The sequence below is a fragment of the Mustela erminea genome, chromosome 3, assembly GCF_009829155.1.
Source record: "Mustela erminea isolate mMusErm1 chromosome 3, mMusErm1.Pri, whole genome shotgun sequence".
In the NCBI taxonomy this organism is placed as follows: Eukaryota; Metazoa; Chordata; class Mammalia; order Carnivora; family Mustelidae; genus Mustela; species Mustela erminea.
This window is the reverse complement of record NC_045616.1, coordinates 44,601,435-44,628,015: the sequence shown is the minus strand read 5'-3', so window position 1 is coordinate 44,628,015 and position 26,581 is coordinate 44,601,435. Positions and strand designations below refer to the sequence as shown.

The window sequence follows — 26,581 nt, the reverse complement described above, 5'->3', positions numbered from 1 at the left end:
TAGTACTCTTTAGTGAGGCGGTTCAGAAGTAGTACATTCTCAAATTTCTTTTTCTTTTTTACTGTATAATATATTTATTTATTTACTTACATATAATATATTATTTGCTTCAAGGGTACAGGTCTGTGAATCATCAGTCTTACGCAATTCACAGCACTCACCATAGCACATACCTGCCTTGGAGAGTACATACCTGCCTTCTTCTAAGGCAGAACAGGTGCATAGAGAGATTGAGCATTTGACTTGGAAACCAAGTCTGTCTTAATGATCCCTCTATTAGGCATTTAGTATGGGTATCTAAATCAGTCCTATGTGTAGGCAACATTCTCCTTCGTGTGCATATTTGACCAGTCCCTGACTCAAATGGACTGTTATATATATATCTTTTCATATATCTTCTGCTCTTAATAGATAAAGTATCAAATTTAAACAGAGAAAAATCCAAATAAGGGAAATCTAGGAAGATGACAAACCCATTCTTGACTGGAAAACCTCACCTGTCGGGAACACTTTGTTTCACGAAGGGCTTTTAAGCTTCCATTCCAGTGCAATAGTTGGAAAATGGTCATCAGCTCCTACAAAACACAAACACCTGTCATTACTCTCAAAGCAGAAATGTGAAAGTGTGGTTTCCCTTCCTTGTGGAGCATAAAGAATAACACAGAAGACATTGGGAGATGCAGAGAAGTGAGTTGGCGGGGGGAGGGGGAGACAAACTATGAAAGACTGTGGACTCTGAGAAACAAACTGAGGGTTTTGGAGGGGAGAGAGGTGGGGGGTTGGGTGAGCCCAGTGGTGGGTATTAAGGAAGGCACGGAGTGCATGGGGCACTGGGTGTGGTGCATGAATTATGGATTACTGAAAAAAAAATTAAATTAAATTTAAAAAAAGAAAGTGTGAAAGCTGGGTAGGGCATAACTCTGATTCCCAGTTATCTCAGGGAAACAGAATATACAATATCATTGGAATGCTTAAAGACCTTTCAAACACCAGAGTCCCCAAGCCTCTGGAGCATTCTTCCTTCCTTCCTCTGTTCTATCCATATTTGCACTATAAAATGACTAAGTCGTTGACAAATATCTTTCAACATGAAAAGTACATATGCTTGGGGTCCCTGGGTGGTTCAGTTGGTTAAGCGTCGGGCTCTTGATTTTAGCTCAGGTCTTGATCTCATGGTTGTGAGATGGGAGCCCTGCATCAACCTTAGCCTGGGCATGGAGCCTGCTTAAGATTCTCTCTCTTCTTTCTTCTCCTCTGCCTCTCCCCACCAACTCTCCAAAAATAAAAATAAAAAATAAAATAACAATACATATGCTCTAACAATTCTACCCCCAAGAAGTTATCTAAATATATCAGCACATCTCAGAATAATATGTAGGTAAAATTTTTCATTGTACTGTTTTTAAAATTGCCTGAGGTTGAAAATGGAAAATATTTTAAGTGCTTATTTTTATTTTTTAAGGATTTATTTAAATAGCGAATCCTCCACTGTGATCCTCCTCAGCACAGGGTATCACTGAGAACAAGATACAGAAAAGGAAAAGTCGTAATAATTGACTTTGCTTTTCAACCTGGCTCTTCTGGAGTCTGGAATTATGAATGTGTGAATAATGTACTGACAGGTACTGATTGATGTACCTTGTGTCTTAGCTGACATTAATTTGCTCTAAATGAGCATCAAAGGGCTCAGCAATGGCAAAGATTCTGACTTCTGTTTCTTTTGCTATAGGTTTCATGCCATTCCAGGAAGAGTGGGCAGTTTTCACTGGCTGAGAAAAACTGCCATTGGCCAAGGGGCAAGAACCTCTGCTTTTAGTTTACAGAATGGTACAGTTTTCTGATTGTAGGGCAGAGAATAAATTTACTATTTTCCCAGCTGATTTCAGTTCCTACACCTAATTAGATGGTGTCATTTGAGGTGGACATCATCAAAACATTTTTTTTTAGGAGCGCCTAGGTTGCTCAGTTGGTTAAGCATCTGCCTTCAGCTCAGGTCTTGATCTCAGAGTCCTGGGATCAAGCCCCACATCAGGCTACTTTCTCAGTGGGGAGTCTACCCCCTTCCTTGCTCATGCTCTCTCTCTCAAATAAATATAATCTTAAAGAAAATTTTTAAAGATTTATTCATTGTGTGTGTGAGTGGGGGGAGGGGCAGAGGGAGAGAATCTTCAAGCTGACAGCTGGGTGAGCACAGAGCCCAAAATAGGTTTCCATCTCACCACCCAAGAGATCATTAACTGACCCCAAACTGACTCAGATGCTTAGCTGACTGAGTCATCCAGGCACTCCTCACATGCTCATTTTTTTTTTTTTAAGATTTTATTTATTTATTTGACACAGAGAGAGAGAGAGATCACAAGTATGCAGAGAGGCAGGCAGAGAGAGATGGGGAAGCAGGCTCCCCACCCAGCAGAGAGCCCGATGCAGGGCTCGATCCCAGGACCCTGAGATCATGACCTGAGCCGAAGGCAGAAGCTCAACCCACTGAGCCACCCAGGCACCTTTAAATGCTCATTTTTAAAGGAACAGTTTTAAAAAGGACGATACTGAAGAGTAGCAGAATTTATTGCCACCAAAATATGAGTTCAGGACATGCCACCCCAAAACACGCTGCTTTGTTACATTCGTTTTAAGCGGCAAGCACTTGAAAAACAGCAAATGGAAAGAAAGGCTTTCTCTGAACTCCCCTTATCTGCCTAAAGACACATCCTCCAGAAGGAACCCAATTATGATAAATCCCCTCCTGAGCAATTTCATCAACTGGGGAAGATTGATTCTTATCACAAAAGAAGACACAGACTAACATACCTCCCAGCTATTCTTCTAAGGGGCCATTCATCTTTCTTAAGAATCATTTACTATCTCCTAAGAGGCCTACATCCCCCTCCTCTTTCCTTATTAAGATGGTATTTGATCCTAAATTCCAAGCTACCTCAGGAAGATACTATTTTTCCCTGAGCATCTCTCATGTATACATGCAGTATATGTGTTAAAAAAAAAAAAAAAAAAAACTTCTGTTTTTCTCTTATTAATCTTTTATTACAGGGGTCTCACCTAAGAACTCAGAAGGGTAGAGAAAAAATTATTTTTCCTCCCCTACAATGAAGTCATACCACTGAATACTTTCATTCATAGAGAATGGATGAGAAGGCCCTCCTAGTTCTTTTTTTTTTTTTTTTAAAGATTGATTTATTTATTTGTCAGAGAAAGAGTACAAGCAGAGGGTGTGGCAGGCAGTGGGAGAAGTGGCTGATCCTGATGCAGGACTTGATCCCAAGACCCTGGGATCATGACTTGAGCTGAAGGCAGATGCTTAACCAACTGAGCCACCCAGGCGTCCCCCTCTAGGATCTAATATAAAGAATTTCTATGATGTGGTGTTAAAAGAAAAGCAAGGTGCACACCATATATACTGTGTACTAGTATTTGATTAAAAAAGAGTAGAAAATGCCTATGAATATTTGCTTGTAAATACCTATGAGAGTTCCTGCAAGATACAAAAGAACTGGATAACATAGTTGTTTCTGGGGTAGAAACAGGAATGCCTGTGGGGCAGAAGTACAAGGGAGACCACTGACTGACATTCTTTTGTACCTTTTGAGTTTTGAATCACGTGACAATATATATTAAAGAAAACCACTTAAAGTTTTAAAAATTTCGGTCAAGAATATAGATAACATATAATGGACAAACGAAAGAAACTGTAAAATACTCCTATGTGTATAAATTCAGTCAAGAAAATGCCTGAAAATATGGATAATCAAGCAGAATTGACATTAAAACCAATCCCTAGTTTCCATACCCAATGGCCGCTGTTGAGCACAGCATTAAGATTCTGTCAGCATCCTTTTCCTTCATGAAATCAAGGGCAACCTAAACAATGTAAACTCTGAAGACTTTATTTTCCTAATGTGATTAAAAGTAGCAGTCTTCAATTGAAAGCTATCTGCATTTTTTCTTTTTTGGTGAAGAGACATATATTGTGTATTGACCGCACAAACCACATACACTCAACACAATTCAGGAAATTAAGGCAATTTTTGGTTATGACACTAGTTATGAAAACTTAACATTTAGACAGTTGTCCTACTGACCATTCAAAAAAGCTGATTTTTATTGTCTTTACCTCTGCTTGCTTACCAAAAATCTTAAATTATGAAAATGAGGAGACTGAAGGCATTCTAAGATTTGAGACATCTTAAAATTATTAGGTAAATTTTAAAACTATAAGGTATTCAGAAGAGCAAATATCACCATTCTTATGTTGAAATTGCCAGTATAATGTAATGGGTTTTTTGTCTTCTTTTCAGTTGGGGACTTTGTCTATATTTTACTATACAGTAAGCACTCGAAGAGCTCATAGAGACTTCAGTAAAAGCAAAACCATGTGTTTCCATTAATTAAAATGCGACATGGATACCAGGGGAATTACTCCTCCCGCCCCAAACAGAGAGGCCACCATCTGCCGAGGGTCCAGGGCCCACTGCCGAGGGAAGCCGCCTCTCTCGGGCCCTCTCTCCTCCACCTCTCCCTGCCCCATCCAGATTTGCACTCTGTCACTTCACAATGATAACCTGGAATCGTGAGTGGGGTTAGTTCTATGGCCAAATCTCACATAATCTGCTTATCACCCTGTGCTTCTTAACAAAGTAACCCCAGTGACTGAGGAGGGTAAATCTGTGCTGCCTTTCCTACTCTATCTTTAATCTTCTCACTAAAGACTTTGTAGCCATAAATATGAAAAGGAACACTTTTTATGTCCTTATAGGGGACAGTCTCTGTGGTGTTACAGAATGGCCACTATTTCCAAATAAGACAGTTCTTTTGGTTTAATGTTTTAAGACTCCATTTGAATTTTCCATTGTATATGTCCATTTTTTAGAATAATAAATTCCACCTCCAGTCCTCCACCTTCCCCCCAACCCAAGTTTATAATGATTAAACTCTGTATAACCCAGAAACACGGTAACATTTGCAACATATGCCTTAGTAACATAGTCTTCCTCCAACGTCTTCTAAGGTCTCATTCTTATCTATATACTAACCATTGCCCCTCTTCCAGATAAACTCCCATCATTCCACCCAGCAAGGCTCCTAAGACTTTAAGACACACAATTCTGCTGTGAATGAGCCAGAAGCCATTCTCTTGTCCCTTGGCAATGTACATCTCTCAAAAACTTCCCCACAGAGACTTGAACTGTTTTTGACTGCAGGAGAGTCATCCCCACACCCCTTCTGGTTTGTCTAAATTTCTATTCCATCCCCAAGGAGTTTTTGTTGTAACATAACTGCCTCTTTCTCAGTGTTGTTCTCATTCCTAAAATCCCACAGGGAAAATCACCTTCTTTCTGCCTTTGTACATGATGTCCCAGTCTAGTTCTTACCCTCCTCTGTAGAGATACTACTCTTACCATCACTATGTAACATATATGGAAATATTGCCACATTCTTCGTGTCTCACCTCTTTATTTCCCCCTCATAAGACCAAATTCACTATCCTCAGATCTTCCTGAAGCTGTATGAGCCCAGGAAATCCTTGTATGCCTCTCACGGATTCACGGATTCCATCAGAAATCCTTGCATTATAATAGACTGGCAAGGAGAGAGCTGTGGACTTCAGTAAGGACTTCCTAGTTTCACCAGGATTCCTTGTTGCCTGGTTTTCATAGTTTTTCACTGTTTTTCTGTCAAAGCCTATCACTTTAAAGGAAATCTGTTTGGTGAGCTATCTGTCCTGCTCCTCATGCAAGTCTTTGGGCTGTGCTATTTGTTATGTGGCTGATCTAGAACCCCGAGGAATTAGGGTAGGCTGACAGACAAACAAGAAGCTGGCATATAAGTTGGGTTGGGACTACTTTGAGGAGAGTGAAGCAAGATTAAAGCTGAATCATGAAAGTTCAGGGTCTTTTATTTAAAATTCTGTCTTTAGGAGCACATGGGTGTCTCAGTCCGTTAAACATCTGCTTTCGACTCAGGTCATGATCTTGGGGTCCTGGGATCAAGCCCCATGTCAGGCTCCCTGCTCAGTGGGGAGCCTGCTTCTCTCTCTCCCTCTGCCCCTACACCCTACTCTCTCTCGCGCGTGCGCTTAAGGAAATAAAATCTTTTTTAAAACATTCTGTCTTTATTTAAAATTTTGATATTTTGTTATGAATTTTTACACATTCATTTTAAGTTTTTAAAATAGTGCATTATAATATTGTCTTGATCACTGAGTTTTTTGACACTCCTTTAAATTTTTTGCCTGAGGTGAAGGCCTAACTCTCCTTACCCTAGTCTGGTCCCTTCTGATCAGTCTGTCTCAGGGACAATGCCGGCCTCATGAGCTTGGGGTGGCAGTCACACAGGCCCTGTGTGGGCAGTCACACAGGACCCCAAGCTTGATTTCATGCTCCGCTGACTTGAAATTCTTAGTAATTTTTTCACAAAAGGCACTGGATTTTCACTTTGTTTGGGCCCCAACAATGATGTGGCCAGTCCCGACCAGTAAGGTAAATTTGAAATCAAATGGAGAAGAAAGCTCTGTGATTTCTGCAAGTTGCAGCTTTCATTCTACAGCTTTCCTGGTTCTATTTGTCATTCATTCCGTTTAAACCACCAACAGCTGGGCTCTGTCCTCACAGTGCTTCCTGGTGTTTCTCCTATCAGGAGCAATGTTTGCCTTTTCAGCTACTTCGTGGGGAGAAAATGCACTATGCTTCTCTCTGGAACTTTGTCTGGGAGACTCGCTTGGTTCTGTGATTCATCAGAAATAAGAAAAACAAACACTGTAAATGGAGAACTTGAAAAACAGGTGGGCACCATCTCCCCCCCCCCACCAAGAGAATGGATTTAAGAGGAAATTTGTTTATGGGATGAGGTTTTAAAAGGCGACCTGGAGCATTTAGCAAAGACGTAAATAAACAACTCGTTCTTGGACTGCATTAGGCTTCAGAATAAATATATTAACCAGCTTCAGTCAAAGTCCGTCTCAAATCTGACCTTGACAAGACCCAGTGGCTAGTGCTGTCGCCATCCTCCCCCCAAATACCAGGCAGTTTTCTGTATGGCAAAGCTATTCCGCTTCCCTCCCACGAAGTAAAGGTAAGCAGAAGCCTATCATGTTTCCTCTGAGTGCTGCCTCCTTGACAGCCTCCCTGGAAAGCCTGCAGGCAGTCAGGAGACACCAGCCTTGTTTTTACACAGGATAGTCTTCCGTAGCTAGATACAGACACACATCCATTACCCACCAGGGCACTGAAGTGCTGTGTTGGCTACAAACAGCCTGGGTCTGTGGTCAATTTCCATTATGTGCAGAAACAAGCTGATGTATTTAACCCAGGCCACCAAGGAATGTGCGGGACCCAGCAGGCAACCTCAGACTGGCGGAAGGAAAAGGGATGTGTTCCATGGCCCTCCTAGTGGGTTGCCAGCATCCCTACTGGGGGACCGAGTTTGGATTTTTCCTGCCCTCACATCTTCCTCTTCCTGTGTCCCCCATCCTGCTCCCAGCCTCTTTTATGAGAATTTATGAAGCATTTCCACAGTTTGCTTCAAGTTCTTATTTCACATATTTAAGTAACTTACTACCATAGACCACACAGAAAACATACAGCCCATTGCGGGGTGATTAAGAATTACTAAAAGGTGGTTGAATATAGCCATTCATAGTACTTGGACAAAATTTCAATAATTTTTAAAAAATCTTACCTTCTCCATATTTGGGGATACTAATTTGATTGCATTCAAAACTCATTCTTAATTTTCTGAAAAGAGCTACTAAATCACATATAAGTTACTACGTACCAGGGCAGGCAACATTCATTTTATAATAAGAGATGTAAAATATTCTTTCGTTGGGATTGAGAGGAGAGAAATTAAGATAAATGGGGTTCTTCCTTGGGGAAACTACTATACTAGATGCTATGTTTTACATGTTATGTCAATTCCACAAAAATCCTACACAATGGGCATTATGATTCTTATATTATAGATGAGAAAACTGAGTCTCAGATAATTAATGTGCACAGGCAGGAAGTGGTAGAGCAGGTTGCACACACAGTTCTGTTCAGTTTGTAAAAATTCTCTTGTGTTATGCTCCTCTCTTTTGTTTTTTACTCTCCTCGACCTTAGATCATTATGGGGGAAAAAGCATGGGCCCTTTATAGTTCCACCCTTTTATTCTATAACAAGAGGCCTGAAATGTTTGCAGGGAGTTGCCTTGTCTTCATTTGAAACCTTTAAGTTAGATCAAGTTGTCAAGGGAATCCATCCGGTAGTATGGCATTTCAAGTGAAGTGGTCCTTCTTCAGAAGTATGTATGGTAACAGTTGTCGGTCTTCACTGAGTGTTTACCATATGCCAGGAACTGTTCTGGACTCTTTAAATTATTGTCCCATTTAATGCTCACATGGGCACTGGGAGGTAACACTAGTACTATTAGTCTCCCTAATAGACATATAATGAGGAAACAGATTGAGAGGTGAAAAGTTGACTTGAGCCAAGCTAAACCGGACCAGCCCGCTTCAGCGGCTGAACTCAGAATCAATGTCTGTCTATTCCAGAGGGTAGGATTTAGGGATACCTGGTGTCTTCAAACCCAAGGCAATCAACATCAAAATTCAGTGAAACCACTGCCACTTAAAAAAAACCTGGATGACCAAATGAAGAGGGAGTATTTTTGCTTCAGCTAAACATGGGGACTAATGACAAAAAATACTGATTTTTTAATAAATGGGCAGGAGGTACGTATCTACCTGCAAAGTGACTATGCCACTGTAGTCCAGAAACAGTCTGAAAGGTATTTGAAAGCTAGTGGTTTCAGGGCGCAGATGAAACACTGTTGTAATTTACACTATGATGAATTTTTTGTTCCATAAAACTTGTATCTCTGATTGCTTCTGAGACTCTAACCTAAAGCAACAGAAATACTGGGGGCACAATCTCTTCATCATAACGTGTATTGATTCCTACTAGCATTATATAAATGCGGCTATTCAACATTCAAAGTTAGTTTTTTTAGAGGGCACACATTTCATGCCCAATCACTGCTGAATTTTCATCTGCCCAGCCCATAAAAGATAAGAGTTGGGGGTGTGAGCTGAGAAATCAGACTGTGGGTCCTTGTTCTGCAATTGACTGAGCTATACAGCACTCCTTCCTACAAGGATGACTTGGGGATAGTAAATACTCATGTTTGTCATGAGTGTTAAACTACATTTGTTAAATGCTTAGTACAGTGAGCACAGTGTCAGAGAAAGTAAGCATCCAATCACTGTTGGCTACTATTATTCTTATGCTAATGTTATTCAGGCAGTTATTTAATTTGCAAATAATAGGTAGTATTGTTCCTCAGCTCTTTACTGCTTGTCAGCAGTGGATGAAACAGGATTACAGTTTGCTGAATGTTTTGATCTAGTTAACAACGGGTGGTGGCTGATCTTGTTTAATGGAAATACCAGAACTGAGGGGGGCATTGTTTAATGTACAGTACAGACAACTACCTCTATGACTTCGGAAAATTAAAAACCAAATGGTCACAACCAACACTTCAAACTGTTCAACTGGCTTAAAAGGGAACTTTGTACTGAAAAGCTGGTGAAATGTTGCAGGTTAGATGGTGGGGTTCCCCAGCTGTTTCGTAGATGTAAGTGCTTTACTCTGCTTCAAGAAAGCAAAGACTTTGCCTTGCTTGCTTGTTTGTTTTAGCCTCCTTTGGGTGTGGCTAAGACAGAGCTACCATGCTGAAGTCAAAGAGGGTTAAATTAAAGTGACCCAAACAACAACAACAACAAAAAGACTAGATTTTTGGGACAGGAGATGTTAATGATAAGAGTGGCATTCTCCAGGTTTTCTGGATTGAGTAGCTAAATAAACATGAAGCAGGAAGTCAGGTACCTGGAACTCCAGCATGGTCTTCCCCATGTTTGACTCCAACATGTAGTGGTAGGCTCCAATACTGGTGCTGGGGTCATCTGCATCATCCAAAGTGCCCTTGGGAAGAAACCAGAAAAGGAAAATATTATGGATTTTCCACTCTTCTTCTTTTGTGGTCATGAGCTGATGCTGTGGCCCTACAGTGAAACTTCTATTATATTGAGCCTTCAGGTGTGCATCCTACAACTAGGTCTCCAGCTGATTTGGGATAAAGTTCTTAATCTCACCATGACTCAGAGTAAAGATTTTTGTAACCAATCTGAACATTCATTCAAATGTTAACTGATTATATATTTGCTAAAAGAATAATTTTCCCAAAGTAGAAATTCCTGTATCTTTGCACAAAGTTTTTGTTGTTGATGGTGGTAATGTTAGAGTGGTTGCCCTCTGGAAGGCTGCCTTCGTCTGTTTGAAATCTTGAAATGCTGACCTTGTTCTGATTTGATGGTAACCAGGCGAGATTGTATAACTGACTGGGAAAGAATTCTCTGATTGTTTGGACCATTCATATTTTATTGCCATGATTCTTAATGGGAGCTTTTTATAATACGCTGGTGTTTGAGCTAGAGACACGGATCTTGGTATGTATTTTTTTCACATCTGGACTCCTTAATCTTTAGGAAACAAAGTGGGTGGGGGTGACGAGTAGAAATGAAATTGCCCTTCAGTTTGGTTAGGGGTAGTGGCAGAAAAAAAAGCTAACGCAAGTGCTGGAGTGGCAGTGAGGTCTATCCTACAGGATCCCAGGGCCTCGGATTTCTGGGAAGGTGGGCAATGCCTTTGTGAGGCTGAACAAACAACTGCCAGCATCAGATAGCAGCAAATTTACAGCTTCTGGATGCAATAACATTAACATGCTGCTGTTGAAATATTTATGTTGGCTTTTTAAATATCCCAGAGGAAATCCATCCAGAAGCCTGCAAACTTTATATATTCTCTTTCCTTAGAAATTTCCATGAAAAAATGATAAATTACATTTACACTGAGGGCCCCTCCGTGCTCCTGAGTAAATTCCACACATATGAATCAGGCATCATTTTCCTAACTTCTCTTCCTCAAAGGCCCTTGAAATTTACAAGTCAAGGAAATAAAAGCTTCCTTTCATCCTGACAGCAGATCCAGAACAGATCTCCCTGATGTCTCCTTGCCAGGTCAACCACTCTCTGTCCCCTGCCCATTCTCTTATCTCTTCTGTGAGTGACAAGAGCTTTTATGAGGGAAAAAGAAACAGAAGGGTCACTGCTAGAGTGATAATGTGTCCTTCATTTTCAGCAGCTTCTCCAAAATGACAGAACCTTTATAATGAGATTAAGGTGATCAGAGAATGTGCATCTTAGATGGGGTTTGTCCATGCTAAAGGCAAAGCCAAGAGGTGGCAAAGCCAGGAGGTGGCTAATTCCCTCAGTAATGCCAAGTTTCTGCCTTTGGTGGACTCACAAGGAGACACCTGCCACAGTGGGAAGCCCAGGCCTCCTCCATTGTTTGTAACTGGTAGGTATCAAGTATCAGGAGTTCTAAATAATTCATAGTGCAAATCATCTACTCCTGGATTGCTGAGTATATATTCTACCTAAATTTCCAAGACAAAGAGTTTTTGCTCTTAAAGCATTTTGCATTAATTATGGCCATTAACAGAAATTTTCTCTGAAAAAAAAAAAATTCAGCTCTCTGAAAGAATTAATAGTAAGCATAATAATTTAAGAGCTAAAAAACTGGACATATGCTTTTTCCATTTCTAAGCAGTCAGCCTTTCCTTAAAAATACAGGTTGCAGGATCCCCACAGTGACTGGGGAATTGGCACTTTTAATAAGCACTTAGGATAATTTTTATGATTAGTCAAGTTTGGGGAAAAAATAAGCTAGTTTATCTCTAGATTAAAGCAGTATTCAATTGCATGCATTCCCGGGCCCTAAAAAAAATCAATACTTTTCAAACAGCAAACATTCAAATAAATAAATCAGGATGGATCAAACTATCTACTTTGATTTAAAATTTGATTAATGGTCATCCAGGGCAGCTAAAAAATATTTCTGAGATGTGGCATAGGGAACCAGCTCCAATTTCTTGATTTTCAATCCAAGTGTTCATTTTGTTGAAGATCAATGATTTCATGGGTCAAAATGAAGCCTGCACAATTCTTTCACTCTCTCTCTCTTTTTTTTTTTTTTTAAGTAAACTCTCTGCCCAGTGTGAGGCTGAAACTCATGACCAAGCCAGCCAGTCTTCCTAAACTTGCTCAGTTCTCAATGAATTTGCTCACTTTAGTATTTCCCTAGATTCAAGGGCCTTGATGTCTCAGTGCATCCAGCTCTCTACCCTGCTGGGTACTCACACTGGTGGAGGCGACTGCTTCCTGCACACTTTCCACAATGAATTCCTTAGTGATCCTTCGAGAGGGCAGCTCATTGAAGAGGGAGTTGATTAGGGCCACTTTCGCTGCATCCCGTCTGGCCTCAGCTCTACTTAAGCAGCACTTGAGAAGGGAAGGAGAAAGGAAATTATGACAGGATTTGGCATCTCACCATTTTTGTCACTGCCTCAGTGGATTTCTGGACATTTTCATTTGTACATTACTCTGCTCCTATTCTTTCTTACCCATTGCTAATCCCCTGAAGATCATGCAGATCTTCTTTCTGCCCTAGAGTCCATGCAAATGTCTTGGTTGGTCTTCAAATGATTTTTGCCTTATTTTGCAGTCTTTGAATGTCTACTCTGCATCAGAGACTTTTCATACTATTAATAAATAGTAATAAAAGTAATAATAGCTACCATGGTATAATTAGGGATTACATTCACTTTCAGGACCTTCCTCGAATTCTTGTTTCAGAGGGAAAAAATGTAAGGAAAGAAAGAAAATGGTCTATTTTTAATGCAATAATTAATAACATAGGTTCTGGAGTCAGACTGCTTAGATTCAGATCCCAGCTATGGTACTTATTAGCTGAATGACTGTAGACAAGTTAGCATTTCTGTGCCTCAATTCCTCCTCTGTAAATGGGAATAATAGCAATGCTTATGTCATCGAGCTGAGGATTGAAACAATTACTAAATATACATGAAGATACCTGGTGTAAGTTAATATTCTATGGGACTATCCCAGTCTTTTATGTACTCACATGTCCAGGTGAGGACAAGGGAACTGCTGTCAAAATCTATTGTTTGGGTTTTTCCAGCATTTATCCTCCCACTTTCCTTCTATTAATAGATCCTTGATTTTCTTGAGGACTACCATGTCCACCTTGCTCTCAGGCCACAGTTTGGGTGGGACATGCTCCATTAGGCTTTTCTGAAGTTAGGAACCATAGAAAGACTATGATTAGCAACTCATTAAAAAATTCTCCTAAAAGTAATATGGCTCTCTATTCTCTATAACCTGGCTTTCCTGTGGCTCATTTGGGCCTGCTCAATGTATCCTGATTCTTTTCTATTCTCTCTGTCTCTTTGGTTACCAACCACAGCTCCCATTCAAATTCTTGTTTGGTGTGGACCCTGGGGGTCCATATAAAGGGATGAAGCCCTATGAGAAGTGCACTGGAGCCCACTCTTACTGGAGGGTGGGTTGCCATTTCTCCTATAGGTTCCCGGGAACCATCAAAGGTACTAGACCCTACTTTAAAACTCCTGGTGGGAAACAAGCCCTAGGAAGAGAAGCTCAGGCTCAGGTCCTGGTGAATAGGGTGGACCAGTACCCCTGGCTCTGCTACTTAGTGATTGTGAGACCCAGGCCTCTGCAACTTTGAGACTTATTTTCTCACTGGACAAATGGGAAGGCCAGTCTCTCTGATCTCTAGGACTCTACCACCTAAAATGCATAATTCTCAGAATCAGTAGTGTTTGGTGACTAATGTGAAAGAACAGGACAAGTACCAAAGATTCCATTTTATTTTCCCATTTTGCAGCCTCAAGGACTCAGTAACTCCCCTGGGAAAAAGCCAAACCCCTTCAGTTTGCTTTCCACACATTCCCGCCTCTACCTCATCTGTCCCACACTGACCATGCTTGCACTGACCGAAGAATGCTCCAAACTCATGTTCTTGTATCCTCTAGAGGCTGACCTCTCCTCTCCATGAACTCTGTAGGGGTCCCCTGAGGTCAGGCCCCAGGTCCCTTTGATTTGACCTCCCTCTTTGGACAGTTGTGACTGCTACTGTAATGATCCCAAAAATGACTACAGAGTGCTTCCTTCTGTCCCTCTCCCAACCTTCAGGCCTGGGAAGGGTCACTTATATATTTCTTGAGAGTCCTCCGGAGTGCCTGCTCTCAGGGTCAGCATTTGGAAGTGCTCACACATGGTTAGTATTCAGATGAAGTAATGACAAGACTTCTGAAATAGGAACATGAAACCAAGGAGGATGGGGGGAAAAGAAAACAAACCACGTGTTGGTAGTCCAACAAAGTAGCAATGTACACAGTTATTTTTGTTTACAACACAAAGAGAATTCCAATACTTCCTTTTAAATAAAGAATGGTGCAAAAGTTCTAAAATGTATGTGAAAGTGGTTTGGGGATTTCCTCCTTAGAGTTGAATGACAAGTAAGAAGGCTTTGGGGTAGCTTCAGGCAGCAAAAGCCATCGAAGCTTTAGACCTTTCCTATGGTTTAGGACACTTCTATTATACTAGGGAGGTCTGGACAGATAGGTCGATTCTGACTTATGGACTTGGCCAGGAATTTATAGGACATTGAGTTCTTCATTACAGGCTTGCAAAGAAGTTCAGATGCCACATCTTCTAGAAAGTTTTCCATGACCATTCCCAAGACCAGGGTGGGAGGATCACCGTCCATGAGAGGCATTCACCACACTGCCATGAAATTGTCTGCAAGTGCTCTGCCCCACAACCCTTGGCTGTGAGCGATCTAAAGGTGGAGTCTGTCACTAAATCATCTTTGTGTGTCTGTACTTGAAATAGACAGTTTGTTGAATGAATAACTGATTGAGGCCTAGAAAAGTCAAACACAACTCATTAAGGCACCTGACAAAATGTTCAAGAAATCCTCATATAAAGAAGATAATTAAATATATATACTCATTATTTTAAAAAAAATCCCATCTCAATAAACCCTATGAGGGATGTAATACAAAAATATATAAATAGGGACGCCTGGGTGGCTCAGTGGGTTGAAGCCTCTGCCTTCGGCTCAGGTCATGATCCCGGGTCCTGGGATCGAGCCCTGCATCAGGCTCTCTGCTCAGCAGGGAGCCTGCTCCCTCCTCTCTCTCTCTCTGCCTCTACTTGTGATCTCTGTCAAATAAATAAATAAAAATATTTTTTTAAAAAGATAAAAATATATATATAAATATTTGAATTTCAGGGGGTAATTGGTTAAGTTCAGACACTCTAAAATTACCATTTTGCCCGAGTATAGGATATGTTTATTATTCTTTGGAAAATCAGTTTCCTATCAAAAAGCAAGCAAAGTCTTTGCAAATATTACCTGACATCTGTAGGAGTAGCCCATTTTAATAGGAATCTGCTTTACAAAATCTATAATAGAGCCATTGGGGTTTTAGAGTTTAGAGAACTAGATTCAGATCTGGGTAATCCTAAGAAACTTTATATAACTTTCTATCTAAATAATAGCAATTTAAGCCATCTTTCATAGAGAGAGACCTAGTAAACACTACTTAGATAAAAGAAGCTATCTATTTTAAGAAAGGCCAGCTAAATAGTAGATCAAAGGCACCACGTACATTTACAACCAAATGGCACTGCTTCTGAGATCAAAGTACTGCTGGGCTGAGAGAACAGAAGAGCCTTTTCCCAGAAAGCATGAAAAGGGACTACGGAGACTTAACCAATATCAAGATTTTAAAGCAGACACATGTCTTTACTTATTGTTTCAATGTACAGAATCTTTGGTTAAAATGGGGGGAGAAAGTGTACCAATTAATAAGTACATAAAATAAAATAAATTCTGAACGATCAAAAGGTTTTTCTTGCTAGTGTTCTTCGCATTTCTGAAAGACAAGTACTTCAAAATGTCTATAATGTTAACCAGTCGCTTTCTTCTAAAATTTGGAGCTACAAATCCAAGCCAGTAAAGGCTGCATATTTTTCTTTAGGGATCTTTCAATGAGATCTCTCCAAGCATAAGGGCCTGCACTTGGGCAAGAAATTTAGCCAAGAGCAATCTGCTTGGCAAATCTAAATCAGAGTGTGGATTCCACTGTAAGAATAGGCACCGTTAGAATTACCATCAGTAGGAAATGCTGCAAGAAAATAAAATATGGTAAGTGACAGGACATCTTATTGATGTGTCCAAACCGGTCATCAAAGACATACTTGGGGAGTGAATGAAGTATGATGTTATTTCAAAACAACTTCCTGCTAGAATTAGACTTCCCAGATTGTATGGTTTATTCTTGCTGTTTTTCAGCCAGACCCCAATCATAAATACAGATTTGTAAACCATGCCTTATCCGCTCACCATTCTTACTTGTTAATATAGAGAGACAACTTCTGTCCTTTGCACTTTGTTAGAGTGCAGAGCTGCAATATTTAATATCTGAGATTTTACTAAAGTCAGCTGTGTATTTCTTAGGCATGTGGAGCCACATGCTTTTCAAGTGGCTAGTAGACCCCACTCAGACATTTATCTTGATGCTCAGATGCCTTTCATTTGCTGCTACATTATAAACCACTATGATCATTTCAAAGCCTCCTGGCTCTCATCTAAAATTAAGGCAAAAAAAAAAAAAATAGAAAAATAAAAGAGTGCCTCGTTGCTGAGGAAAACTATTTGAGGGGTAACCAGCCGTGAGACAGCTCCCTGTGATCTCTGCTCCTGGCATTCACACCCTTATGCAGTCCCCTCCTACACTATACTGTGGTTGGTCTATGTAACCAATAGAATATGACAGAAGTTATGGTATGTCACTTTCAATATTAGGTTATAAAAGACACTGTGACCATCTGCCTTGGTAACACTTGCTTTCTCTCTTAGATGGCTTGCTCTGGGAAGACTCTGTTCCCATGTTGTAAGCAGCCCTACAGAAAGACACACGTGGTAGGCAACTAATGCCTTCTGCCAACAGACATCTGAATGAGATTGAAGCTGATCCTCCGGAACCAATCAAGACTTCAGATGACTTCAGCTTCAACCAACAGCTTGACTACAATGTCCAGGAGACCCTGTGCCAGAACTACCCAACTAAGCTGTTTCCAGATTCCTGATGCCCAGAAACAATATGAGACAATGAATATTAAGATTTGAGGCAATTTGTGGGGAGCCTGGGTGGCTCAGTGGGTTAAGCCGCTGCCTTCGGCTCAGGTCATGATCTCAGGGTCCTGGGATCAAGTCCCGCATCGGGCTCTCTGCTCAGCGGGGAGCCTGCTTCCTCCTCTCTCTCTCTGCCTGCCTCTCTGCCTACTTGTAATCTTTCTCTGTCAAATAAATAAATAAAATCTTAAAAAAAAAAAAAAAAAGATTTGAGGCAATTTGTTACCCAGCCAAAGATCACTAATATAAAGGCATTTCTCTTCATTGTTATCCTTAATTTGCAGATGAGAAAACAAGTCATATCCCAAAGTCATACAACTTAAGAAGTGATGAAAAAGAGGCACGTGGGTGGCTCTGTCAGTTAAGCCTCTGATTCTTGATTTCAGATCAGGTCATGATCCCAGGGTTGTGAGACTGAGCCCCAAGTTGGCCTCCATGCTGAGCGTGGAGCCTGCTTAAGATTCTCTCTCTCTCTCTCTTTCTCGCACAGCAAGCCCCCTGCCCCACCTGCCGCCCCACTGCAAAAAAAGGTGATTAAAAAAAAAAAAAAATCCATCTCCAGGTCTGCCTGACTTGAGAGTCCAAATTTTTAACTACTACACTATTCTGCTTATCACAGAAATGATCACTCACCTTGAAATAGAATATATAATTTGGCTAAAATCTCACAACACTCTACAAATCAATATAGTTTTTTAGCCAAACCTTCTACTTTGATATTCTGTGGGTCATTTTGACAAAAGACTTCAAGCTTATCGCCACCCATTGCATAACAAACTCAACTTCATTCAGAACAAAAGGCCAAAAGTGGAAGCAGCACACTGTGGCAAGCAAAAGTGCTCAATGAGGAGGGCAATGTGCTGACAATTATTTTAGTATCTGCTTTCCTTCTACTGTCTTTTCAATGCTTTCCTCTACCTGTACTACAGGGAGAAGGAAAATGGAGAGAGGCTTCAGCTTGATTAGATGAGAAGATCAAATGTCCTATAGGAAGTTTCTCATGCTGGCTCAAAGTGACCCCCCCTTTTTAAAAAATTCAATTAATATATAATGTATTATTGGTTTCAGAGGTACAGGTCTATGATTCATCAGTCTTATATAACACCCAGTGCTCATTACATCACAGGCCTCCTTAATGTCCATTACGCAGTTACCCCAACCCTCTCTCCCCTCCCATCCTGCAACCCTCAGTTTGTTTCCCAAGATTAAGAATCTCTTATTGTTTGTCTCCCTTTCTGGTTTTGTCTTGTTTTATTTGTTTCCTTTCTTCCCCTCTGGTTTTCTGTTTTGTTTCTTAAATTTCACATATGAGTGAGATCATATAATTATCTTTCTGTGATTGACTTATTCACTTAGCATAATAACCTCTAGTTCCAACCACATCATTGCAAATGGTAAGATTTCATTTTTGATGGCTGCATAATATTCCATTGTAGATATATGCACCACGTCTTCTTTATACATTCACCTGTCAATGGATATCTGGGCTCTTCCTATAGTTGGGCTATTGTGGACATTGCTGCTATAAACACTGGTGGGCAGGTGCCCCTTTAGATCACTACATTTTTATCTTTGTTGTAAATACCAAGCAGTGTAATTGCTGCATCCTAGGGTAGCTCTGTTTTCAACTTTTTGAGGAACTTCCATACTTTTTTCCAGAGTGGATGCACCAGCTTGCATTCCCACCAATGGTGTAGGAGGGTTCTCCTGAAAGTGACCCCTTGATTAAGTATGGGGCCAAGAGAATTTGGAATTCTGCCACATAAGATTGCTCAATAATTTTAAGAAGTGTTGGTTAATTCTTCAAGAGAAAAAATCATTTAAATTATACTTTTCCAGCTCTATTGGATAAGAAATCATCCCAAGATCAACTCATTCTTGCCTTATATTTTATTTTGCACGTTAGACCACCAATAGGATGCTAGAAGCCCACAGAGTACACTATGAAGACCAATGATAAACCTAGGCCAGGAATCTGAACCAAGAGTTCAAAAACTCTAGTGTTGATAGTAAGATCACCTGGGGGAAACTGTTAAACAAGAAGATTCCCAGGCCCCAATCTGACCTACTTAATCAGTTTCTTTAGTTGGATTGTACTGGGGCGGGTGGGGCGGGGGAGGTTGTCTGCATTTTATCAAGCTTCCAGGTGATTCTGAGGCAAGTGAGCCCATGACTATTTTCAGAGGAACACTGCTCTAACTTCTATCTCTTCCATGTCCCGTTTCTAAATGTCAGCAGCAGAACCAGGTTTTGTGGGGCATGAAGTTTACATAATTTGGGGGATCTTGTTTAAGAAGAAGAATAAGAAATTTAAAAAACTGACATTGGATTTAGAAGAAGTCTGAGCAGAAGCTTCACTGGCTTCATGAAAAGGGTAAGTCTCTCCTCTACTACACTGTATCATTCTATACTTCTATACTCTGTTCCCCAACACAACTATTACATCACACAAATGAATTCCATGACACCAGCTGGGTGTTCTACAATTTAACATAATTCTCAAACTAGTTACCTGGAGATAGCATCACATCCCACCTTTTAATGGTTCTGTTCTACATGACTACCCCCAGTTCAGACATGAATAGGAATTCCAGGTTGTCATCTGGGTTTCTGATCAACCAGGTAAAAATGAGTAACTCCCATGACCCCTTCCTCTGGTTCTATCAGTGGCTGGAACAATTCACAGAAGTCAGGAAGATGGCTCACTTAAGAGCTTACTGGTTTATTATATAGGGATAGAACTCAGGAACAGCCAGAGGAAAAGATGCATAGAGCACAAGTGTGAGAAGAGGCCCAGAGCACCATGCCCTTCCCAGGTGCACCACCCTCCCAGAACTTCCATTTGAACACCAATCTAGAATCTCTCCAAGTTCCAACACTTATGATTTTTATGGAGGTTTCATAACATAGACATGATTGATTAAATCTTTGGCCACCAGTGACTAAATTATTCTTTAGTCCTTCTCATTTCCAAGAAGGTCAGATGCTAGGGCTGAAACTTTCAACCTTCTAATCATGTGATTTGTTAGCTAGGCAACCAGTCACCATCATTAGGGGCTTTTCAGAAACCACCTCATTAACATAAACTTAAGTATGGTAGAAAGGGTTTTGTTATAAATAATAAAAGATACCTTTTTCATTCTTACCACTTAGGAAATTCTAAGGGTTTTAGGAGCTCTGTGCCAGGGACCAGGATAAAGACCAAATATATATTTCTTTTTATAAATAACAATATCACAATGGTAAGTCCACCTTTGCTAACATCAAAATGTTTATTTCTCACTAGTGAAATTGCCTCTACCCAAGAATCAAGGAAAGCAGTGTTCAAGTTGAAAAAAAAAAGTTCTTTATGACAGTTCTAAAATTAGGCCCTTAGGAAGTATATAAGCACTGCTGACTTAAGTAAGTGAGGTCTCAATTTTCCTTTTCTGCTGAGCAGTTTTTATTTCTACCATGATAATTTTCCAAAATGTGACACTATACAACGGCAAATTAATCAACCAAGATTAATTCATGGGCCAAGTAGATTGTCCTGAAATAAAATAGAGATTTATCAACTTTTAAGATGTACAGTTGTTTTTTTTTTAAGAATTTATTTATTTATTTGACAGAGAGAGAGAGATCACAAGTAGGCAGAGCAGCAGGCAGAGTGGGGGGAAGCAGGTTCCCTGCTGAGCAGAGAGCCCAATGTAGGTCTGGATCCCAGGACCCTGAGACTGTGACCTGAACTGAAGGCAGAGGCTTAATGACTGAGCCACCCAGGTGCCCCAAGATGTATGGTTCTTAAATTAAGTGAAATAAAATTTTGGTAGTCATGTATGTGTATAAAAATATAAATGCCTACTAAGAAACTAGTTTCATTGTTAATATTTATTAAATATTTAAAAATTATTGACAACTGTGTTACTTGTTTGTAAAAACCGTTTCTAACAAGGCTGACATTCTCTGAACAGTTACTTTCCTGGTAGCCTTCATTTGATTAATAATTTTCCCCAGGTTTAGTATTAGAAAACAGGCAGGATACACATGTTGAAAGCTGTTTCTAGATGCCAAGATTTAATTGCACATGCATCTCAACTACAGTGTTTCCTACTGGAAAGCAAGTAGAAAGACATCAATTTAAGTAACTTTTCTCCATCTTAACTGACTTCTAAAGATTTTTTGTATTTTTATTCTAAAGATATCAAGGAATAAAAAGGTTTGTAGATCCAAAATGTATAAAACCAAGTTAGGTACACTTTACTCAGCCACTACCAATGGTGGCCAAGGAGTTGAAAAATAGTCTGTAAGGAATGAGGTTTCTGAATAAGAACAATAATATAGTCACAAATGTGACAGATTAAATGTACATATGAACTCAAAGCTGAAGATGTTGTTCCCACTCCCCCTTGGGGGGGGGTGGAGAGGGGGAGGTCAAGGGCAGGTCAATGTTATTTAGGTGACATTCACTCAATAGCACATTTACCCAAGGGATCTCTTGAGCTGGGGCTTTGCAGGTGGCAAAACCAAATAAACTGACCCTGTGAGAGGTGAGAATTCTTGCCCAAATCTTTTAGGCTGTCAAGTCTGTCATTCAGGTGGCTGGGAATGTTTTGCTTTTGTGAATCAGAATTCAAGTCTCAGCAAGTGTCTTGCAGAGTTTGTGTGTACGGTCTGTCAGCTCTGGTCAGTGTCACCAACACCTCTGTTTCATCCTGACAGCAAGGCATGGGCACAAAGAGTGCCGCAAGCCAGGCCTTGCTGTTAATTGTCCCCTTTTCAGTTCCTTAAGACCTTGACTGCCCCGGTCTAAGCATGAACATTTGCATGTGTTCCAATTTATCTAATTGTGGATATATTAGCATTTCCCCCCTTCCAGATGGTGATGTGAAAAAGGGCAACCGTTGAAACTCAGTCACCCAAGTTAATATTGTGTCTCTTTCTCCCTAGGTCAGGCTGCCTGCAAATATGTTGGGAACAATTTGGAGCTCTGTGTGTGCTGGGAATGGGGGTCTTTGCTAGGTATGGGGGAGGGGAGTGGTCTGGGAGTCCAATTTTCAGAGAAAACTCACCAGTTCCTGTCAACTGAAAGAAACGTTTCATGCACATGGTAGGTCAGAATGTTATTTTTATAATATAAACCACCTGGCCTCCTCCTCGTTTACCTCTGCCACAAATGGTATTCTACACACATACCTAGAGCAAGGTCCCTGGTAACTATTACAAAACCATGTTGTGTTTTGCTCCTTGAGGTTTTTTTCTTTTCCCTTTTTTCTTTTCTTCTTTTTCTTTTTTTCAAGTTAAGGTGAAGACAAGATGAATTGATCAGGCTCAAAGTTTTGGTTTATTTTTATAGTTGCTTTGATGTGAAAGGACTTGGCTCTGATTGCACTGAGAGGGATGGAGGGGGGATGGGGAAAGAAGGGAGTCAGCTTTTCTTTCTCACTCAGCAACTCCTGAGATAGTTAGCATCTTCCTAAAGCTCATCAACGAGGGGCTTGTACACTTCTGTGAAGATAGTCCCAAGTCTTTATTTACCACTCAGATTCTCTTCCTAAGCATTTCTTTCACTGCACTCTCCTGTTCTGTTTGGAGGCCAAGCATCTCTATTCACTTTACTTGCTAAGAAGAGACACAGATTAAAGTTAGGGAATGGGACTGGGGAATAAATACAACATCTCATTAAAACAATATGCTCTCCCAGTTTCATGGGCAAGTCATTAAAGTCTTGACATATGACTTTCAAATGGGAAGGGGTTATAACTAACCTTCCTATCTTTGGGTCTCATTAGTTACAAAACAGGATGCTTTCCTGTGGAGATTTCTACCAGGAAATGCCTCCTTTAGAAGTTAAGTTACAGTGCATAGTGGGTTGTGCATTTGAGTCAAGGTATACAAGTCTAGAGACAAAGAAGAGGTCATGGATGATTTTAAATAGAAATGCTTGGCATTAAAACAGCTTCAGTGCAGGGCAATAGTCTCAATTTTATGGCAGGAGCTAGATCTCTATTTGAGACATAGACTGTTAAGGTTAAGCCTCATTTAATAAGCAGTGAAAAGAGCCTTACGATTAGAATTAGCCAAGTCTATGAATTAATAAAAATTTCTCTTAGTCCTTCTTTCCTGGTAAAAACTTAATTTCATAAACTGAGTTTATTGTGCTTTAAATATACTTTCAATTCCCTGGAACTTGAGAAGAATCATTCAATGCATGGAAGTGTAAAACATGTGTTTTATATCTGATAATATAGGTGAAGTACGCTTACTGCCTCAAGAAACTAAACACAACAAAATCAAACAGTTCTATCTTCTCTTAGACAGTACGCATCTTGGAAAAGTAATTTTTCCAGGTATCTTCATATGCAAAGGTTTTGGTTTGAAAACTAAGAGGCATAAAAATAAAGAGAACTTTCAGAGACAGAGCTTTGCCAGGAGCTTATCTGCTTTGTCCTCTCATGTCTCATGTCACCCAATTATGCGACACCAAGCTTTGGTTGAAAATGAAAACAAAAACAAAAACAAAAACCAGTAACAGTTTGCCTATGGTAATATTAAATGTCTCGGTTCCATGGGTTGCTTGGCAATACACAAAGAGCCTAAATACCTAAACCGCGTTTAACACCTATATTTATTTTCCATGAAGAAATTTTAACAACAAAAAATAATAAGGTGAAAAATATATGATACCCAAATGAATTAGTGTCCTACACTTCAAATAAATCAAGTTATCACATCCGTGTTTTAGCCAGAGGACACATTTTTTTTATCAATCCTAACTTATGCACACAAATAATCATATGGTCTTGTACTACACTCAAAGGAATTTTTGGTTTTTATTCCAAAGAAGAAGGAAATTCATTAATCCAAATAACCCTAGCAGATGACATGGAAGGTCACGTCATTGGTTGGAAAAAAAACTTGAATCACAAACCTTTTAATCAAAATATAAAATAAGATAAAATACTCAAATAAGTTCTCCTTTTGCACTTGAAAACAAAAACAGCTGCTGAAGCAGTGAGTGGCTTTCCTTCTGAGTTCATCAAGAGGGGAGCCAGACGTTGATCTGATGGCCCTTGTGTTGCTCTTATTGTAAAAAATGGAAATTACTGCAAGTTTTCATGGTCATGATATGTGGCTAGGAAGGATTAACTGCCTAGACGAGAATGGCATAAAGAAAATATGTCCAAAATGCATGAATTCCTACTGAATGCCTGTAATATTAGAGGATGGTTTCTTTTATAAAAGACACAATAAGAACTAAAGTGTTTCAATATAACTTTCTAAAAGAAAAATAATTTAATATGAATAGATCATTTTATTTATTATTTTGAAATTCAAAAATGAATCATTTTCACTTCTCTTTTTCTAATACTGTAGTAGCTTATGAAGGCATAGTTTAAACAAGATTATGACTGCTTTCTTTCCCTCTGGCTCTCTGTTTTTTGTGGGTTGTGGTGTCAAGACTAACTGAAAATTCCTTAATTAGTCTTCTTGGACACAAGCCTCCCATTTACTTCAGTGGGAGGTTTCTTTGCATAAAACCAGTGGTTTATGTCCATCAGAGCCTTTGACTGCTTTCCTTTGATTAATCAGAAAACTAAAGCTCAGTCTGAATACCATTTTTCTAAAGAATGAATGGGCATAATCTCTTACAGCTTTCATAAAACCAGAAGGATTAATCCTTCAATCCAGTCCCAAACTCCACTTCAAGTATTTTCAATTACTTGGCACCATTGGAGGTGACGTCCATGGCTCAGTAAGAAGGCTACTGCTGGCATAATGGTTTCTCCATGTCTCAGCACATGGTCTTGGCATTAATAATCTATCGTGAAATGATTTGCAATGCACAAGGGTGACATTTGATTATGTGAAAGGCATTGCAGGAATGAGCATGTAGGCTCTTACTGGCCAATCGCTGGCAAAAACATGATGAAATGTTATATGGTGAAAATAGCATTTAAGATGGCTTTTGAACAGTCAAAGAAAAGTGTAAGGACGCTGCTTTAGGAGAAATTTTCTTTCTTTTTTTTACTTCCTGGTTTTCCTTTCTCAAATCATATTTTGGGGGGCCAAAGGGGTTAAGGGGCCAGATTTGTCAGCCAATCAACAAAACACATTTTCAAAACATTTGGTTCAGGAAATTCTGCATCTTTTAAAGCAAGGATGTTAACAATCCTCCTGAGAACTTTAAAATATAATGATTTAAACATAAGGTAAAGGAGCCCTGAAATGATTAGAGAAATCACCAAGAGGCCTCCCTGTTGAAGAGTTCAGTTTTTTCATTTTGTCTTCTATTTTTTAAAGACCACAAGGAGGATGTTGAATGTACTATCAAGGGGAAGTCCTATCATTTTGAGGAGAAATTTATGAGATGCTTGGGAAATTCATAATTCTCAAGGTAGTGAAAGCAAAAACAAAAATAAGGAAATTTGAATTTCTAAAATTTATATCCTCTAGATCCATTCACTGATCTGTCAAATATGTCACATTCTAAAAGATTATAATGAGTGCATTTATTACATATAAATAAACATAATGCACACCTGCGTAAGGAAATGGCCAAATCTTGCTTATTTTTGGTCATGGGTATTTCGTAGAAGGGAAGTTACTATGCACAAATTAAATTCAGAGAGAACTGGATTTTTTTTACATCAATATTTTTAAGCTAACCCACCTTCAAAACTTAAAACCACAAATATGAACATAATAATATTACTTAACTTTAATGTTCCTGACTTTTCTTTGCCAGCCCACCATCTTATTAGGTAAAATATTAGGTAAAATATCTTATTAGGTAAAATATCTTGTTTGATATATTGTATTGTATATAATAGTTATATTGTATATAATAGTACTCACTATTTTGTGTATCAATCAATAGTGATTATATACAATAGTGGACAAATATAAACTCCATTGATATTTGAGATTTTTTGTCCACTCACTTAGCTATTCATTCAACAAAATTTATTGGGCACTTACTATATGCAAAGCACAGTGCTTGGAGTCATAGGGATATGAAGATACAGACCCTGTCCCTGAGGCATTTATGTTTTATTATAGAGACAGAACATGCACATAAATAGCAGCTAGAAGAAGTGAAGGCATGAATGAAGAACAGTTAGGATGAAGCACTGAGTGTCAGAAGAGGAATTCAGGGAGATAAAGCTGAAAGGGAAAGCTGGGATCAGCTGTAGAGCTTTTATTTTCAGAGTAAAGAATTCAGATTCAGACTTTAATAAGAAGGTAATAGGGAGACACTGAAGTTTTTTTTAACTTTTAATTTTTTAGACTTATGGAAGAGTTTCACAGATAATATAAAGACTTCCCCAAAAGCATTCAATATCATCTTTGTTGTTTAATGTAATTATTTATGTAGTATTCTTACATCATACACCCATGATTGCATTCCTCTTATCATGCTTAGTGTAGTATATGCTTTGCATTTTTTCTTACTCAGAAATGC

The 26,581-nt window shown here is 39.5% G+C and overlaps 2 protein-coding genes across 3 annotated transcripts in view; one reads left to right on the top strand and one right to left on the bottom strand.

Moving 5' to 3' along the window:
- The window catches only part of LOC116586104 (2'-5'-oligoadenylate synthase 3-like), a 47,962-nt gene extending 30,805 nt beyond the window's left edge, over window positions 1–17,157 (top strand). Inside the window, exon 11 of one of the 2 annotated variants that reach the window (XR_004283894.1) lies at window positions 1,730–1,754. Coding sequence is in view for 1 of the 2 variants with exons in the window: in XM_032335677.1 (XP_032191568.1) it covers window positions 16,861–16,935 (75 nt within the window). In the remaining variant the exon portion in view is untranslated. Of the gene's footprint in view, window positions 1–1,729; window positions 1,755–16,860 lie in introns of those variants that run through there. The other variant, XM_032335677.1, reaches the window with a different exon arrangement.
- The window catches only part of LIX1 (limb and CNS expressed 1), a 49,934-nt gene that overhangs the window by 2,152 nt on the left and 21,201 nt on the right, over window positions 1–26,581 (bottom strand). The window contains exons 3-5 of the mRNA XM_032335680.1: window positions 12,249–12,389; window positions 9,877–9,972; window positions 498–575 (exon numbers count right to left, since the gene is read on the bottom strand). Coding sequence (XP_032191571.1) covers window positions 498–575; window positions 9,877–9,972; window positions 12,249–12,389 — 315 coding nt within the window. The remainder of the gene's footprint in view (window positions 1–497; window positions 576–9,876; window positions 9,973–12,248; window positions 12,390–26,581) is intronic.